This window comes from Mus pahari, chromosome 22, assembly GCF_900095145.1.
Source record: "Mus pahari chromosome 22, PAHARI_EIJ_v1.1, whole genome shotgun sequence".
Taxonomy (NCBI): Eukaryota; Metazoa; Chordata; class Mammalia; order Rodentia; family Muridae; genus Mus; species Mus pahari.
This window is the reverse complement of record NC_034611.1, coordinates 27,624,579-27,644,869: the sequence shown is the minus strand read 5'-3', so window position 1 is coordinate 27,644,869 and position 20,291 is coordinate 27,624,579. Positions and strand designations below refer to the sequence as shown.

At 36.0% G+C, this 20,291-nt stretch overlaps 1 protein-coding gene across 1 annotated transcript in view; it reads left to right on the top strand.

Moving 5' to 3' along the window:
- The window catches only part of Wwp1 (WW domain containing E3 ubiquitin protein ligase 1), an 87,077-nt gene that overhangs the window by 64,710 nt on the left and 2,076 nt on the right, over nt 1-20,291 (top strand). Inside the window, exons 18-24 of the mRNA XM_021221937.2 lie at nt 3,019-3,178; nt 6,234-6,367; nt 6,467-6,607; nt 11,067-11,187; nt 11,985-12,089; nt 14,767-14,863; nt 15,643-15,715. Of these exons, the coding sequence (XP_021077596.1) occupies nt 3,019-3,178; nt 6,234-6,367; nt 6,467-6,607; nt 11,067-11,187; nt 11,985-12,089; nt 14,767-14,863; nt 15,643-15,715 (831 nt within the window). The remainder of the gene's footprint in view (nt 1-3,018; nt 3,179-6,233; nt 6,368-6,466; nt 6,608-11,066; nt 11,188-11,984; nt 12,090-14,766; nt 14,864-15,642; nt 15,716-20,291) is intronic.

The following is a 20,291-nucleotide window of genomic DNA, read 5'->3' as shown; positions in this document are numbered from 1 at the left end:
ATTACAGTTTTCAGCTACTATTCAAGAACTATTCATAGTGTATGTAGTTTGATCTTTTCTGTTTCAGAAATGTCCAGACATTGAAATGAAAGGTACATCTTAGAAATGAGACTTTTTATTTTCCCTTCACTGTCTGTTTTGATAGCATTCACATTCTTTTTTGAACTATTGTTTGTCTTAGTTATTTGGTTACAGTTTTATGCTTTAACAGTTTAAACAGTTAAACTGTTCTTCTGTATCCTTATTTTCTTTCTTTTAATTTTTATTTCATTCACACATTAGATGGTTAGATTCTTCATTGAGGTGTTTATCCAAGAATTCATTGGGTCAGTATGTTCCTGTAGCTGATACATGTTTTCTTTGTAGGTTTTCTGTATAAACAACAACCTTAGTGGACAGAAGTGTCTTGCATAGCACTGTGTATCCAGTAGTCTTAGGTACTGCTTCACTGTTGTTTCAGCATTGAATGAAACAGGCCAAACCTTTGTCAGAAAATCTTCTCTGAGTGCACACATTGTCCTTTAAAGTTCACTAGTTTCATTGCAGATTGTTTGCTCTTTTCTTTTTTTATTTTTTTTCTTTGGAGACAGGGTTTCTCTATATCTCCCTGGCTGTTCTGGAACTCACTCTGTAGACCAGGCTGGCCTCGAACTCAGAAATCCGCCTGCCTCTGCCTCCCAAGTGCTGGGATTAAAGGCGTGTGCTACCACACCCAGCTCTTTTTTTTTTTTTTTAAAGGAACATATTAAGAACATTTAATTTCAGGGAAGTTTCCTTCTATTTTATCTATGAATATTTTTTCTGTTCTATTTGTTCTTTTCTTTCTTCAGGAACATCAGTCATGGGTATGTGGAATCTCCTTTGTCAGTCAACGTGTCTGTCATCTTTTCTCTAATCATTCTGACCCCAGTGCTTTCCTGTTTGCGTCTCTGAAGCCTGTCTTCATGTCACTGTTTGCAGGATTGCCCTATGTTTTGCTGCTTCTCATGGGATTTTTCTTCATTTGCTGTTTTATGTTTTCTTCATTTTCTTCTTTAGGTCCTGCTAGCTCCTATGTGTTGATTCATGATTCTTTCAGCCTCATATGTCTAGTTTGAGAGTGTCGAGCTGAGCTTGTATTGAAAGTCGATTCTTCTGGCTCTTTCTAGTTAGGAACTTCTCTTTGTGTTGGTATTAGGGTAAAGGCTTTTGTCATCAATAACCATTCTTTTGGGTCAGTGCAGTTTGCTGCTTTCTAAAAGTGATCTGAAGCAATTGAAAATTTTATTCCGTGTGTGTGTGTGTGTGTGTGTGTGTGTGTGTGTGTGTGTGTGTGTGTATGTGTGTGTGTACATGTAAACACATTCTTACATTCTTAATAGAATTTACTTATTTCTCTTTTCTGAGGAAAAAGTCTTAATTGAGTCCAACCACAAAGTGAAGTTACTTTTGAACCGATTTAGTTATATGAGTTGATATTAACTCATAGTTGATTTTGTTTTGTAACTGTTGTTTGTACCCCTCAGGTAGTTTCAGGGAATATTTTTAAAATTTTATTAATCATTTATAAACAAAATAGAAGACCACATGAATTGCCATAGAGGTGAACCATGATGACTTAAAATTTTTCAAATTGTTTGACAGTATTACTAGATTGAAATGAAGAATTAAAATTGTGTCTTTACTTGACCAGATATAGCTTTAATGCCAGCATGCAGGAGGCAAAGGCAGTCAGATTTCATTTTAAGCCAGCCCTGTCTTCTTAGCAAGTTCTAGGACAGTCAGAGCTACATTGTATCTTAAAAAAACAAATAAGCAAACAATGATAACAATGCAGGCTTTTCTTTAAGAACAGTGTACCCAAGTTTCTGCTTTTACTGGGACCAACTGATTGAGTGTGTTAGGATAGCATGCACTCATCATGATAGATAATTCTCACCACTATATTAAAAAAAAAGATTAGGTTAATGTAACTAGAAGATTTCTTTCCTTGAAGTCAATCATATTTATTAGCAAGTTCATAATGAGGAATGGGGATTTTGGCAACTCACTGATCACAGTAAATGTTTGAGTTTGTACTCTCACTTTAGAACATTTTGTACATGTTTATTTTGGGTTAAAAATTACTAAAGTGAAGCAAAATAGGTGGTTAAGAGTAAGTACTTAGCACAATTAAAGATTTCTCTTCTTTTTAATTTTAGGATCATTTTGAATACATTTGCTATGCAATTTGAACTGCATATTAAAGCCAGATATGCCATCCCTTAGGAACCTGAGGCAGGGTGGCTACTGCAGACTCAAAGCCAGCTTGGGCTACATACCAAATTCCAGACTAACCTGAGCTGTAGAGTAAGACTCTATCTCAAAAAACAAGACAAAACACCTTACTGTTTTACTGCAGCAGTATTATGTGCTGTAATGTCACCATCAAATGCTTAGTGCAGTGGCTTTTGCACGGCTTAGTATGGACAAAATGCTGGATTCCATACCTAGAATCAACAACAACAAACCAAAAACAAAATCAAAAGCTTGTTAAGTAGATATTACAGAATGCCTATAAGAGTTAAGAATACTTAAAATATATCAACATGGCTTTTACCTTTAAGTTTAATGCACATAAAAATATATTTTCAGATTGATATTATACAATGAATGAAAAGACATATACATACTATCCTCTGACATTGCTTCAAAATTTGCTAAAATTGGACTGAAGTCTGAATTCAGAAAAAGTGTCATCTATGTATGTAGAATTAAACGTGAAGAAAGGTACCCAAACGAAATTGTGATGTAGAAAAGCACAACCATGTGAAAAACAGGGAGTTTGCAATTTGACTGTGCAGAATTAGCAGGACTTGGAGTGGAAAGCCAGATTATTAAATAGAAATTGGGGAGAGCTAAGAAATGAGTAGAGGTGTATGTGTGTGCCTGCATGTATGTGTATGTGCATGCATTTATTTATTATGGATCTATTTAAAACCGTTTTTAAATCCACATATATATGAATGCTAAAAGTAATCTTGACTTATTTTCTTATAGAGAATGGTTTTTCTTGCTTTCCCATGAAGTTTTGAACCCAATGTATTGCTTATTTGAGTATGCAGGCAAGAATAACTATTGTTTACAGATAAATCCAGCATCAACTATAAATCCTGACCATCTTTCATACTTCTGTTTTATTGGTCGCTTTATTGCAATGGTGAGTTTCCAACTTTCAGTTATCTTACTTACATATTGCTTACTTCAAATGTGTTTTAGGGCCTAGGGAGATGGTTCAGTGGGTAAATTTCTTGCCAAGTAGACTTTAAGACTGGATCTGATTCCCAGTGGCCTGCATGTAATTCCGATACTAATCAGGCCATACTTGATCCTTAGAGCAACTGGCTAGGTAAATTAGCTGAAACTACAACTTTCAGGTTTGGTTTGTTTGATTGAAGGACTCTGTCTCAATATGGTGGTGAATAATTTAGGGAGACAATCAGTACCAGCCTAGGGTCTGCACGCACATGTGTATACCACATACGCAGACATATGCAAAAAAGTGTATTTTATAAAAATCTTTTGAAAAGGACTATATCCTCCCTTAGTTACAAGCAATTTACAGTTGCTGGGGGACATGTCAGATTCCTCAGTGGTGGGCATTGCCAGGAATCTTCCCTGTTTTAAGTAAACAGTATTTCACCCATGCTCATTCAAGCAACCCAAATTGCAGACAATGGGTTGTGTGTGTGTGTGCATGCGCGCGCGCTAGCACACACACACACACACACACACTGTCATGAAGATAGGAGGGAAGAAAAGTGCATTAGGAGTGGGAGGATAATGTGATAATGATTCTTTAATATGATTAAAGAAGTACATTATGTATGGATTAAATTTAGGGAGAATAAATAAAATTAATAAAAAAAGGCTTAATTTGTTACTCACTTCTTGTGGAGAAAAAGGGGTGGTATTATTTAAGTCAAGGAAAATCTGAGTCTCTAAGTACACTAACTTAGTGCTTTCAGAATTTTCAGAGCTTTGCAGTTGGCTTTTATGAATTACAGTCTTTTGAGAGTTGTTTATAATTTTTATCATTAACTCATTTAGCAAGTATCCGTTGAAAGTTACAATAATTACATGCCCGTTTCTAGGCACTGAGTATTAAGGAATAACAACAACAAAATGGTACAGTTCCTCCTCTTGGCATCTAAATTCTGTAATGCGGGATGGGGGTGGGCATTACTTTTTCTTATAAGTGGTTAAAGCAGCCCTCTCAAGTCTGAACACGAGTGGAATTATGAAGAAGGCAAGAGGGCTTATGCAACAATAGGTCAGTGCTTACAGAGTTTAGAAATGACTCATATGGGAGAGAATAAGGTGAGAAATGAGATTGAGAAATACCATGTAGGATGTTTTAGGGAATTCATGCAGGGTTTTGAGTAGGTCAGCTAAGCTAAGGCATGAACTAAGTAACACCAACCAGGAGTCCTACTGTGGGCACAGGAAACAAGGAGTCCTACTGTGGGCGCAGGAAACAGGCAGGGACCCAGACCATTTGTACAAGTCGTAGTGAGGCCTCAGAGATGTTAGATCTGTACTGTAGTAATAGATGTGAGATGTGGTTTGGATTCAGGTTCTATTCTGAAGTTTGAAAGAGAGAGGTTTTCTGGTAGATTGGGGGAAGGCATAAGAATAAAAATGAGCTACCAAACTGCATGGCTTGTGTGTGTGTTTGAAATTAGCGTTTCTAAGAGGGTGTTTTGGTGGCAAGAACAAATACTGGAGGTCACGAAAGTCAAGAATGTTGGATTTCTCCTGCACTCAGGATGCCTATAAGCATCCAGTGGAGGTGTACAAAAGATAGATATCCAGGTCTGGTGACGAGGAGATGTCCAGGTCAGAAAGAGGCATTTGGGGATCCAAAATACAGAGAGAATATCCAAAGCTCATGGCTGTGTTAAGGAATAATGGGACAGAGGAATTTAGGGATATTTATAAACTTGAGGCGATGAAAGGGAGTAAAATAAAAATAAAAATAAAAAAAACTACCTGAGATTAGAAAAATCAAGTAAGTGACTCTCAGAAGAAAATGGTAGAGAGAAGGGTATTTCAAAGTAGACACCATAGTTAACCCTTTCATATGTACATATGACAGGTCTTGCTAAATCAGCCATTTAGCAAGGTGAAAAATGTTTGAGTGCTGGCATGGGAAGATTGATGTATATTCAAACATAGGTATCTGCTTTAGAAAAGTTTATAGTGCAGTATCGTAGAGGATTTGGTAACAATTAATAGTATTCTGTTATTATAGCTTAGGTTGATAACCTGCCCCAACTTCCTGTGTGCTGGATTAATAGCCATGTGCCACCAAGCCCAGCTGAGGAAAAAGAATCGGATGAACCCCATAATATAAGAAGTATTGGGGAATGACCGTGAATAAAAGGGAGAAGTCTGTATTGCTCACAAAAGCGGTAGAAAGTTTCCTTGCAATAGGAGTATGAGAGTGCAGATGCTAGTGCTGAGCAGACGGGCAGACTACACAGAAGTGCTCCCGGTTACCAGTTCCTGTGTGCAGTAAGTTTAGTGAGTATTTGAGGACAAAGGAATAGCAGTGAGTAGTCATCTGAGACAGGGAAACTGAATGTCATAAATAAACACCGCTTCCTATGAGGTAGCTAGTCACAGCTAGCTAGCTTGGTATATGTACTTCTGGCATGTTCTGCCACCATATAGGCATAGTAAATTCTTAGCTGGTTTTGTCTAAATTTGTGAGTTTGTGAGAAATACAGTGGGGAGGGTTCGAAGCTAAATAAGAAGATAATTTCAATGACTTATTGATTGAATATAAACTGATTAAGGGTCTGGGAATAGTTTTAGATATTATGGGTTCAAAAGTCACTGGTGTCATCCTGTATTTATGCCATGTGTAGGCATGAAGACACAGGGGTCCTACAGATTAATAGAGGAATGGAACAAAGTACATGGGCTTTTTATTTCTGTGTTTAAGTTAATTATTAAAAATATTTAAATGTGGCAGAAGTTGGTAATAAAGCCTCATCATCTCTGTATAGCTTTTATATACATTATGCTTGACCTATGGAATAAATTTTTTCATTATAGTTTTCTATGCTTTGCATAATATGCTAATCTTCACAGTTTATACCATTGAATAGTGCTTTTTAATATGTAAAGTCGCATGATTTCTATTTTGTCACTGTGTTCTAAAAATTATTATTTTGTAAGTTTAAATGTTTTCTTTTTTTTTTTAACAGGCACTGTTCCATGGAAAGTTTATTGATACTGGTTTCTCTTTACCATTCTACAAGCGTATGCTAAGTAAAAAACTTACTATTAAGGATTTGGAATCTATTGATACTGAATTTTACAACTCTCTAATCTGGATAAGGTTTGAAGTTTTTTTTAATTGAGGTATTTACTTGAAACCCATTCATGTACTGTGTTTATATGCACACTCACACTATTTTTTTTTTTTTTTTATATTCAGAGATAACAATATTGAAGAATGTGGCTTAGAAATGTACTTTTCTGTAGACATGGAAATTCTGGGAAAAGTTACTTCACATGATTTAAAGTTAGGAGGTTCCAATATCCTGGTGACGGAAGAAAACAAAGATGAATATATTGGGTAGGTTGATAGAGCTGATTGAATTCATTATGTAGAAGTTATGGAATATAATTGGAAATATCCTATATTTACACTCTTAACCTTATTAGTTTTTACAAAACACTTGGGCACTCTCAGAAGGTTCTTTCTCCGCTGGGTCAGATCCTTGTGCTCTGAACTGATCCAGACCTCCTCTTCCAGTTCTCCTGAAGAAAGACAATGCATATCATCATTCGCTTTCCCATTTGCATTCGCAAGAGGCAGCCTCTCTTTTGACCAGATCAGAAACCATGACAACATGCTGCTGAAAAGCGATTTCCAGTCTTCAGAATCTCAGAAAGAAAAGTTGTATGTTCTCTCTCATATGTGAATCCTAGCTTACTATGCATGTACGTATGCATATACATATACATATACATATACAATGCAGTATGTGTATGTGTAAAAGTGCACTTCGGTATAGTATAGCATGAAGAAGGAAGAACAGGAAAGAGTAACTATTATCAGAGATGATAGTGAAAGACTGAGTGAACTTGATTCATAAGAGGATATAAGGTATATTTTTTTCTAGTTTTAATTCTGCCAATTTTTGGTGATGGATAAATGCATGCAAATATTCAATAGTGAAAATGTAAAATCCAGTATGAAGCTTCACAGCTTCAGAATGTTTACAGTGATGAATAGATGTGGGGTCTGGTTAATTTTGGTGTATGAATTTTTATTTTTACGTTTTTTTGTTTGTTTGTTTGTTTGTTTTTGTTTTTTGGGTTTTTTTGGTTGTTTTTTTTTGTTTTTTGTTTTTTGTTTTTCGAGACAGGGTTTCTCTGTGTAGCCCTGGATGTCCTGGAACTCACTTTGTAGACCAGGCTGGCCTTGAACTCAGAAATCCGCCTGCCTCTGCCTCCCAAGTGCTGGGATTAAAGGCATGAGCCACCATTCCCGGCTTATTTTTAAGTTCTTTATGATAAAAATTTAACTTAAAATAATTTGCAAAGGCGATGTAACCTCTTCATTTACAGATGAAGGGACTGAAGCTATGCCAGGAATGGGCAGAATTGTGTCTGAGAACTCCGCTTTCACACTGACATTTCATCCCACACTACTTTCTTACTCTTGAAAAGTTTTACTATTTATTTTGGCTTTGCAAGAAAGGGTTCTCTGTGTAGCTTTGGCTGTTGTGGTATTTGTTCTATAGACCAGCCTAGACTTAAAAGCAGAGACCCACCTACTTTTGCTGGGAATAAAGGTGTGTGCCAACACACACGGCCCACAGTCGCAATTTTTAACTTGTACATAATAAAATTTTATTGGCATATATTCAGTATGTATGCTGCTGGGTTGTACAAAGAAATTGTCAATAACCATGGGCTTTGAGTATATTCAGTCTTGCATTTCCTCCCCCTGGCCTTGCTGTCTTCAGCTACTCTTATCCTTTCCCAGTTCATTTTCTGTTTTCCTGTCTCAGGACAGCTAGAAAATTGGCTCAGTAGTTAAGAGCATTTGCTGGTCCTGTGTACTAAACCCCAGTTTGGTTTCCAGAACCCACATGGAAGCACGCAACCATTTGTATCTCTAGTTTCAGATCCGACTCTCTGTCCTCTGCAGGCACCAGGCATTCACATGGTACATATAACATATGTGCTGGCAAATATTCATCCACATAAAATAAGAATACATCTTTGAAGAACAAAAAGTAACAAATATATATCTTTCTGAAATAAAAGGAAGCATTAAACATTTGCTTTTCTGTCTGGTTTATTTCACTAAATATAATCATTTCTAATTTCATGCATTTTTGTCAAATTGAGATTATAAATATAATTAGATTATTTCTCTCTTATCCCTCCCTTTGAACCCTCTCCCATGTACCTCTGCTGTCTTTCAAATTCATTGCCCCATTTTTTCATTAATTGTTGTTATATGTGTATATGTATATGCATATATATTCCTAAATATAACCTATTCAGTCTGTATGATGTTAATTGTATGCATATTTCCATGACTATGGTATTTTGTAAACAATTAGTATACTCTTTCCTGTTTTTGTTTTTTAATGGTTATTATAGAAGTAAGCCAGATTACATGCTCATTGGCAGTATATAAGGATTCTCTTTTCTCTGCTTCCTTGCTAGCATTTGTTGTTTTCTCTGTTAGCAACTCTGGGGTAAGATGGAATCTCTGTGTAGTTTTAATTTGCATTTCTGTGATGACTAGTGATGCTGAACATTGTTGTTTTTGTTTTTTTCCATTTGTTCCTCATCTTTCAAGAAGTGCCCATTCATTAGATGAAAGTCATGTGGCTGTTTAACTCTAGCGCCTGTATTTTATCAAATTGATTCAAGTGTCTGTTTTTGAGCCAGGCCATTTATTTTTCTGACTTGTGTTTCTGTATAAATTGAAACCACCATGGTGATATACCTACAGCATTGTTCTTTTTGATCTTGATTGCTAGGCATTCTGGAATATTTTGCTTTTCCCTACAAATTTTCAGATCTTCTGTCTAATTTTTTTTTTTTTTGCAGAATGTCATTGGAATTTGACAAGGGTACCATTGAGTCTGTATCTTTGCTTTTAATAGTGTATTTTCATGTTACTAATTCTGCTGCTACAAGAACACGGTGGCTTCCATCTTCTATCTTCTTTAGATTCCTTCTATAGTGTTTTTATATTTTTACTTCTTTTACTTTCTTCATTGAATTTCTTCCAAAGCTTTATTTCCTGGCTATTACCAGTGTGATTGTTTTCCTGATTTATTTTTCAGCATGTTCATTACTGGTGTATAGAAAGCTGTTAACTAATTTCTATAAAAATTATTAGTAGCTGATAAATATGTGTATGGATTGTGTCCTGTTACTTTGTTAAACATGTTTATTAGTTCCAAGAGGGTTTTGGTGTGTAGTCTTCAGCACTTGTCATATACAGAATCACAATTTCTGCTAATAGAAATCATATTGTAATGTTAAATACTATTTATTGTATTGTTAAATAGTGACCCACAAGGCCTGATTGCTTCCAGAGACAAGAGAAACTTCAGTGTGACCTTGCTTCTTAATTTAAAACTATTGGTTGAATAAAGATGCCAACAGCCTATAGCTGGGCAGAAGAGAGATAAGACTAGGTTAGAATTTCCAGGTTTGGGGTCTGAGGGAGGACCACGAGGGAAAGAAGAAGAAAGTGGACAGAGGAAAAGATACCTTGAGTAGTGAATCATGCAAACATGGCCATGAGGGCTGCTGGCCAATTGGAGTTAAGAGCAGCCCAGATCAAATATTGGCAGTCATATCTTAGGCTTATGGGTAAGGAAGTAGACATAATAATATAGAGGGTAGATACCTGCCCAGCTCTAGTGCTTTAAAGGCTTATTGTAAATATAAAGGTTGTGTATCTTTTATCTGGGAACTGAATGATCAAAGGTGGGATAGAAACCCCCATTGAGAATTAGTAATTACTATAACAAGAGTAATTATAGCCTTTGTTTCTTTCTTACTCTTATTACTTCAAGTCATATACTGAGTAAGCGCCTTGTCTCAGCCCTGTGAGAAATGCATTGAGGTTTTTCCCATTTACTGCAAAGGCTATAGATTACTCAGATACAGCCTTCATTATGTTGTTATATGATACTAGGTTCTTCAGTTCTTATGTCTTGAAGGGTTGTACTTTATCAAAGGCTTTTTCTCCATCCACTGAGATCCCATGTGATTTCTACTCTATAGTCCCAGTCTCAGTCTGTCTCCCTCAGTCTGTCTTTTATGTGTGTCTGTGTATCTGTCTGTCTGTCTATCCTAGTGAGGTTTTGGTATCAGGTGATAACTATCTTTATAAAATGAATTTGATGGACTTTGTTCTAATTTTTTGGACTAATTTGAGGAATACTGATTAGTTCTCTATGTGTGAGTCAAGGCCTGAGCCATATCACTTAGAAAGATACTTTATAACTGTTTTGATCTCACTGCTTTTTATAGGTCCATTTTAAGTTGTTTATATTCTCTTCATGTAATTATGGTAGATCATATGTGTCAAGAAATGTATTATTTCTGCTAGATTTTCGTTTTATTGGACTATGGGAAGGGTATGTAGGTGGGTTTGGAGGGAGGAAAGTGAAGGGAGAAATGTTGAGGTGGGTATGGGTAGGTGGAGGAGCGCTGTCTCGGAGCCAAGTGGGAGGGCACATGGGGGGAGAACTCTTGGAGGGGGAGTGGAAAGGAGGAACAATATTTGGAATGTAAGTAAGACTTTTTTATAAAAAGCAAAAAAATTATAATCTCAAGAATAAAAGTAACTAAAAGTGGTAGCATGAATTTGTTAATGGGAAAAATTTTAACTCTAAAAAATAACATATATGTATATATACATGCTTGTTGTATGCACATATTGGGTAGTATATATAGAAAAAGAAAAGAAATGTAAAGCTTTTTTGGTGTTTTTATCCCTTAGCTTTGTATATACATAACATCTTTTCAAATACTATCTTTATTTTCAGTTTAATGACAGAATGGCGTTTTTCTCGAGGAGTACAAGAACAGACCAAAGCTTTCCTTGATGGGTTTAATGAAGTTGTTCCCCTTCAGTGGCTACAGTACTTTGATGAAAAAGAACTGGAGGTTAGGCTCTTTTATTATATGACTGTAGGGAATGCAGTTGTTGGAGTGGGTGGCCTTCGTGTTTCCTCTCCCTTTCCAGTCCCACTTCATCTCTAGTCTCCATATTCAGTGTTGTCTTTTCCTTTGTTCTGCCCAGACGGGCCTTGAAGTCGTCATGATCCTTCTGTTTCAGCCTCCCATGGTGGTGCCAGCAGTATGTGGGTTTTATGTTTTGTGATATTTTAACAACAATGGTATTGCAAGGACAATATTATCAATCATTGTCATCTATTAGGGGTCATAAAGAGGAATTCAACCACTATTAATAATTTAAGGAAGTTTCAGAAATCTTAATTTAACAGTGACTTTCTTGAAAGATGAGATTTTTAAATGAATTACTAGTGGTCCTGACTGCATGTAAAGAAGGTTATTGGGTATACATCAGAAGTGGGTGTATTTATATAAAATAACATGCATATAAAATTTACCATTTTAGTGATTTTCTTTTTAAAGTGTGCAATTCAGTAGTATTAAGTATGACAGCATTCTAATACATCAAGTCTTGGGAATTCTTCCATCTTTTAAAACAGAAGCTCATTAAACAGAAAGCCTGTATACATGGTGAGTTCCAGGCCTGCCAGGACTACATCGTGAGACCCTGCCTCAGGAAAGAGGTGGAGGACACACCAACACACTGGCCGAAACCAATGTGACAAAGTAGTCTACTCACAATGGATTGTTAGAAACTCCTAAGAAACAACCAAAACCCATAGTCTTTCTAATCTTTGCTGGGGCTGATACTGTGTTCCTTCCCTTAGGTTATGCTGTGTGGCATGCAGGAGGTTGACTTGGCAGACTGGCAGAGAAATACTGTTTATCGACATTATACAAGAAACAGCAAGCAAATTATTTGGTTTTGGCAGGTACTTGCTTTATCTGTTTTGAGACAAATCATTTGAAGAATTTTCTAATAAAAAACTGGTTTTAAGTAGTTTATTAATAATTTTTGAGACTTTGGACCTGTATTTTAGCCTTCCAATACTTGCACTTTTTTCTAGATGGAAGTATGAATAGTTTGGTGGTATCATAGTACTCTATGAATTCTGCACACTTTGAAAAGTAAAGGAGTAAGGGGTTTCTTTTGGCTGGTTTTAGATTTATTGGGGCTCTACATTGAGACAGGGACTGCATGGACAGCCCAGGCTGGTCTTGGATTCACTTTCATCTTGTATCCGTTTATTCAGTGCTGGGATTATAGGCATCCCCAATCACATGCAGCCAGGTGTATATTTTCAGTGATAAGGTCAATGCTGGGTTTAATTCTTCTGAAGGTGATAATATGCTAAAGAATTGGAATAATTCACATAATGATATGCAAGAATGACTATTTGTTCTTACTGTGTTTTGGCTTAAATTGTGATCAGGTAGGTCTCAGAATATCCAATGCACAATACTAATATTTAAGTACATTTTAAGAGACATGTTGTTTTGCTTTATTTTATGTGTTAAAGATTTTAAATCTCTAATCCTGGCATATTCTTTCCATAAGTATTTTACTAACTGCAACTCATTTGAGCAACTTAATGGTTGGTTGGACTTCTAGTAATTTTTACATTCATGTGAAAAGCTGGGTTTTATATTATCATGGGGAGATTTTCCAAAAGGTACATCTTTTCATAACAATGATTCCCATTAGTTCATTGCATAATATTTTCCCTTCTAGAAACCTGTCTTAAAATATTCATCAACATATACAAAATGTGTCTACATAACCTAGGGACTTAAGAACTTAAGTGAGGTTTATGTCAGAGTTGATAATAAAATGTGTTTCCCATGTCATTTGGTGTTGTGATGTTCAGATCCACTGAGAGAAACCAGGGACTTAGACTCAATTCCAAATTAGATTAAGTGAATTTTTTCTTACGGCAGTAGGACGGCAGCCTTAAGTCCCCTTCTGAGGTTTTAAAGCATATATTAGAAAGGCATGTTTTATAGCTATCCATGTAATTCACAGCCAAGCAGGAGAATCCTTTTATTTCCTTCGGTTGTTTCTTACTTTCCTACTATATAGCAGTAAAAAGACCACTTCACCCCTTTCCCACAGTGATCAGCATCCCTGTCCCACAGAAGCAAAGGCAGCTGTGAATACCTCACAGCCCATTGCCCTATTCTTATCTCACCTTCAGGCCACTAGCATCTCCCAGGCATTCCAGAGCAAAAGGTCAAAGGCCCTTAAGGGATGCCTGGCTCCATCATAATTATCCTTAGTCTTCACAGAGGACCTGTGTAAATCAGGTCTGAGTTCTGATGACTGGGATAGAGCAGTCCATTTCTGGGCAGGCAAAAAGCACAAGACCATGAGGTTAGGGCTGCAGTCTGTGTACTCAGCACGGTTTGTCCAAGGTTTTGGTCTGATCTGCAGAACATTTTGTCTTAGGTTTAACTACGCTGTTGTGTTGACTGCTTTCTCACTGCTATAGCCAAATCCTTGACAAGAAACAAGGGAAGAAAACTTTATTTTGACTACAGTTTTAAGAGTACTAGCCATCATAACAGAAAAGCATGATGTAAGAGCAGCTACAGCTTTGACCTTGGGAGCATGCTCATAGCTATGCAGATCAGGAAGCGGATATGGCCTGCTCCTGGCTACTTTTATCAAGCCTGGTTCATAGTCTGAGTGGCATGGTAACTCCCAAGGTCAGGGGACTTCTTTCTTCAGTTAATCCTGTGGACATCCCACAGGCACACCCACCACTTGCTCCTCACTAAGGCTTTTATTAATCCAGTCAAGTCCATAATACCACCTCATGTGCATTCCCTATTTGAAGAAGCCTTTTCTCAAACTGCCCTCAAAAGTTAGCTGGCTTTCAGTTATATTCAAACCACCATATTCATTACCTTATTTCCCACTAACATTGCCCTTTCAGAAGAACTTGTCAGCAAACTTGTTAATTTTGGAGACATCTATAGTTTTTCAGGTACTAGTGAAGGGCATAGAAAGTTTGAAAAATGTTTTATAGCAGAAAATACCACAGAGAAAAGCAATGGGGAAATGTTCATTTGTTTTTGTAGTTTAAAAGGGGTTAGACACAGCCTAACAGTAGTTAAGAGCTCAGTGAGACTGGAGTTTAAATGTAGAACATTTTAGCAGTTTAAAAAGACAAATTATCTAAATTCTATAGGCCTCTCTTTTCTTTCATGTGTGGTAAGATTACTAATGACTCATAGCTGCCTCGTAGACTGTTGTGAAGTTTCAGTAAGTGAAAAACACATGGCATAGTGTTCAACTGCAGCCCTCAGAGACAGGTGTACCTCCTAGCGGGTTACTGTAGTCAAGTGCCTTAAGGTTTCTAAGCTTCTTATTGATCTGCTGTTTGTATGACAGATATAATAGTAGCTGGTTGTGGTATTATTGTGAGGGTTACTGAAGGGATATCTACAGTGTACCTATGTGGTACTACAAATACTTTTTACTGCACTATTGCTTGAACCAGTTTCAGTCTCGTGTTTGTTTGTTTTTAACATTTTCATTTGTATACTGTCATTGGTGGGATGTTGGCCATTATTTTATATTAAAGTACATTTGATTTTGTCATACAGTTTGTGAAAGAGACTGATAATGAAGTACGAATGCGACTCTTGCAGTTTGTCACTGGAACCTGTCGCTTGCCTCTAGGAGGATTTGCTGAGCTCATGGGTAAATGAAGATTCACTGCAGTTTCTCTGAAGTTAATTTTGTGATAATAGTATTTGTTAGACATACAGTAGAATTAAATGTAATGACTTATTTGTATGTAAATTATATGTAAAGTTTCTACCTTAGAAAAGAATGAGCTATTGATACTGAAAACATTTTTCTTGGTCAATGTTCTATTGCTGTGAAGATATACCATGACCACAGCAATCTTATGAAGCAAAGCATTTAATTGGGTCTTGCTTATAGCTCCAGAGGTTTATAGCAGAGAGCAAGGCCAGAATTCAGGGAGACATGGTGTTGGAGGAGTAGCTGAGAGTTATACATCTGGATCCACAGGCAACAGGAAGAGAAAGACATTGAGCCTGGCAAGGGCTATTGAAACCTCAGAGCCTAGCCCCAATAACACACTTCCTCCAGCAAGGCCACACCTCCTCATTCTTTCAAATAGTGCTACTCAACTGTATGAGCCTGTGGCAGCCATTCTCATTCCACCCACAAAGATATGCGAGATAAAATGAAAGTGTCATCAAAGATGAGATAGCTATTGCTTCACTCCTTAGGATAATTGCTAGGGAACCAAGATTGTGTGAAAATAGTTACCTTTCTCTCCGTGGATGTCATTCTTACTTCAGTATCTGCACCACCAAAAAGTTCCTCAGTGTAGACATTATGAAACTTTCAGTTTCTTCTGTATCATTCATATAACAATGTGACATGCTTCTGTTAATTTTAAAGGACCAACCAAATAAACATTATCTTATCTTATGTTCCTGATTTAGGAAGTAATGGGCCTCAAAAGTTTTGTATTGAAAAAGTTGGCAAAGACACCTGGTTACCAAGAAGCCATACATGGTAAGTTCAAGACTCCTAAACAGGAAGGTGAAGGCTACATAGGTTTTGGTTGTTGTTTTATTTTGTTTTTGGTAGCAGGTAAGAGCCAGTAGAGCTACTTATTCATTAGAATAAGTAGAATTTCAACTTGCTGAGGAGAATCATATAGTGTTCTGTAACTAAGAAATACTTGAGATGTGTCTGTTGGCTCAGTGAATATTTAGAGTACCCATTATATAGCAAGTAGGATGGAATTACTCATTGCATTTTTATGAAATCTTTGTAGAGCAGAAAAGATGAGCAAATAGCTAAAAGGAAAAGACTGATATAATAATTGGAGTGAGTCTTCTATGGACTCAGATGATCAGACAGATCCCTGGAAAGGACAATATTTACCTTAAGTTTAATAAATAGAATGCTGTGGGTAGAAGTAGAATATTCTTGTAATAGATGCTGAAGAAAAACCCCTGAATTAAGAACTGGAACTTGACTCAAGTGACTGAAAGAGTGAGTCAGAAAATGTGAACATAATTGACTAATTTGATTGGAACTTACTGAGGCAGAAAAAGTGAACATAATTGGGAAAACATGATTTAACAAAACATACTATTATTGTTAATTTGGACTTCCTTATAAGGAAACTTAAAGGTTTATACAACTATGAATAGCCAGTAATGGTATATTAGAGAAATCATTTAGTAAGAGTGTAACAAGTGGATGAAAGAGACTGCAGAGAGATGTTAACATTATCCCTACCAGTTGATAGCTTAGAGATAATTGGTTCTTTCAGGAGTTTAAAGCTATTTTCATACTAAGCCATAATTCCGTTTTTGTTGCCTTGGTATTTCTACATGTGCAGAAACAATAGTGGCTAAAACTTGGTAGAGTCTTAGGACAAATACAAGCAGGAATGCTGAGCTGTTCCCTGACACTCTTCAACAACATGCACTTGTCAAAAACAAATAAACTAGAGCCCGTGGTTTATGAAACACTAAATACTAAGTTTGTTAAAGCTTGCTGTTTGAATATATGTTTTTATCTAACATTAATACTCAGGTTTATTGGCATCTGTTCCTTGTATACAGTAATGGGTTTGTTACAAACATCTTCATGTAAATACATCATATCCTTTGACCAAGTTCAACTCTTTCCCTCTCTTGTTTCCCTCCCCCATTATTTCTTTTCATTACTCCACAATCCTGCTTCTACTTTTATGTTCCATATACATGTATTATAATCTAGAACCCATGAATGGGGGAGAACTTGTGATGCTCGTCTAAGTCTTATTTTGCTTAATATGACTATCTGAATATTTTCTTACAGATGACATAACTTCATTCTTGGTAACGCAGACTGTTAGTGTATATATACACTTTATTTTCTTGTCCATTTATCTGTTTAGAACTCTTATCAGCCCTAGGCTGATAGTTTAGTTTCCTTTATGAATACTGTTGAAAGATAGACTATAGGTATCACTGTGTATTGATTTAGAGTTCTTTAAGTATATACCTAGGGATGTACATGTTGTATTTGTAATTTTTGAGAACTCTCCATAGTGATTTCCATAGTAGATGGACTACTTACATTTCCATCAGCAGTACATAAGGGCTGTCTTCTTCACATCCTCCCCAGTATGTGTTCTTTTCTTCATGATAGCTATTCTCACTAGAATGATGTGGGATCTCAGTGTATTTTGATTGTATTTCCCTGATAGCTAAGGACAATCTACTTTGTTTTCTTCACATTTTGTTTTGGGGACTCTTGTTTATTTCATTCATCCATTTGATTCAGTTGCTTGGCTTTTGGTATTTAGTTTTTTGTTCCTAATAAACATCCTCTTTGCACTTGTCAAATGTATATCTGACAGATTCCTGCCCTAGTCACTCATTTGTTTCTTTGCTGTGCCAAAGTTTTGTAAATCTATGCAAACATTTATCAATTCTTGGTTTCACTTCTTGAATTATAGGACTCCTTTTCAAAGAATCCTTTATGTTGGAGTAGTTTCAAGTATTACATTTGACAAACTTTAAATTGATAGTTGGTAAGGAATGAAAAATATTGATCTAGTTTTATTTTGTATACATGGACATCCATTTTCCAGCAGTATTAGTTGAAAGGCTGTCTTCTTTTCTAGCATTTCTTTTTGGAATCTTTGTCAAAGGTCAAATCTTTGTCTTTAGTTGTATAGATTTATTTCTGGGTGTCTTTATTACATTGTGATGATCTGTTTTGGTTCTTTGGGTTTCTAGTATAATTTGAAACTGGGTAAGGTGATATCTCCAGCATTGCTTTCTTTGCTCAGGATTCCTTGGCTATTTGAGATCTTTAAAATCATAGACTGTAAGAATCACTGTAGTATATTATTTAAAGCCCTTTAGGTACACACCTAAGGGATTGTAGAACTAAGCTTTCATAAGAATTTTAAAACTAAGTTTTCTAATCCTTTGTAGAATGTCATTGGGATGTTAACAGGGATTGGATTGAATCTGTAAATTTCCTTCAGTAATATGGTCGTTTTCATAATGTTAATTCCACTAAAATGTGAATGTAAGTGGTCTTTTCCTCTTTTAGTATCTTCTTGAGTGTTTTTTAATAGTTTCAATATAGAAGTCTTTCACTTTTATGGATAGCGTTATTCATTGGTCATTTTATGTTTTGTTCTAAAACTATTGTGAATGGGCTGTTTGCTTAAGTTCCATCTTGGCAAGTTCATTATTAGCCTATAAGAAAGCTACAGATATGTTGATTTTATGCCCTGCTAATTTCAAAGTGTTCATTCTAAAACATCTGGTGAAGTTTATGGTCTCTGACATATAGAATCATACTCTGCAAATAAATTACTTTGACTTCTTCCTTTCCTATTTATCTGTTATTGCTCTAGTTAAGACTAAAAGAATTGTATGAAATAGTAGAGAAAGTAGGTATTTATTTCTCTTTCTGGTTTAGTGGAAATGCTGTTTTTGGTTTTTGTTTCCCACTCACAACAATGTTGATTATAGGTTTGTCTTATATAGGTTTGCCCTTTTACTATGTTGAGGTACATTGCTACAATGCTTAGGCTCTTCAGGGCTTTTATCTTGAAGGGATGTTTTACTATCAAAGGTCTTTCTTATATTGACCCTTTCTTCATCTGTGGATATGATCAGGTAGTTTCTGAACATGATGTATTACTAAGAATTACTAAATAACTGATTCACATATTTTGTATCATTCTTGAATTCCTGAAATGAAACTCAATCATGAAGAATAAATGGCACGCCTCATTTTATGGGTATGAGTGCTTTCCCTGTGTGCATGTCTGCACTCCATGTCTGTGTCATTTGAGGTCATCCAGAAGGCAATGGATCCCACGGAACTGGAGTTACGAATAGTTATGAGTCTCTATGTAGGTGCTGGATCCTCTGGAAAACCAAATAGTGCTCTTTACTTTTGAGTCATTTCTCTATCCTTATTTGAATTTGATTCAGCAGTATTTTCTTGAAAACTGTTATATCAGTGTTCATGAGTAATAAAGGCCTATAATTTTTTTTCTTTCTTTCTTTTTTGGCTTTATCCACTTTGGGTACTAGTGTAATACTAGTCTCATAAGATGAATTTGGTAAATTTCTTCTATTTGGTGGGATATTTTGAGGAATGCCAGTGTTAGTTTTCCTTAAAAGGTTGGTGGCATTTATTAGTGAGTTCATTTAAATCTTCTTAAAAATTAGGCAACATTGGTTACTGTTTTAATCTACTTAAGTTGTTTATAGCCTCTCAGTGTCATTTTGATATGGTGGTAAGAGTATTGGATTAGCAGGTTTGCATTTTCATTGAAATAAACTTGAAAAACATGATCAGAAAACAATATTTAACAAGTTCTTCATCGATGGTGAAAATATTAAAGATATTCTGAGGTCAGTAACTGAAGAAAATAGAGCAACAAGTCACTCAAGAGTGATCATGAACAAGGGCAAGGAAGTAGAAGGCCACAACATTGTTCTAATCCATACTAATGCTGTGAAGTAAGACCTCTACACCAAAGCCTTAAATGGATGACACACAACCAAGAACATAGAGTTAAGGAATTCATTAAGATTATATAGCTGAACCTTTATGAGGGGGTGCCTCAGAAAGTGAATGCTTTTACTGATTGGCTTCAGAGGAAATGACCTGTGCTCACCTTGTTGGATGTCAGTTATGGTAAGAGATGAAGAGTTAAGACTATGAGAGTCTGAAAGCTATGAAATAGAAGCTCAGATCAGACCCAAAGAAGTTTGAAAAGGGGTTGGGATTTATTTCAAACAAGTGAAAATACAAATCAATATTCTGATCTGGATCTGGATAAAAATAGGTGATCAGAAATATTTTGGTTTCTAACAACAATTTGTAATGACTAAGGCAAACAGTGATCTATCCTCATCTGTGATGCAATTAGCCCTAATGATTGCTGATAAGATGAAGCATGGGGTCCTACTACTGTCATCTTTATAGTGACGTCACAGCTTTAAACTTCTCTAGATTTAGAATCAACATTTTTTTCAGATACATGGGCAAGTCTCAGTCTCTCCTTTGTGAATCAGCGCAGACATACTGGTCAGTTTCTTGAAATAGAGATCTC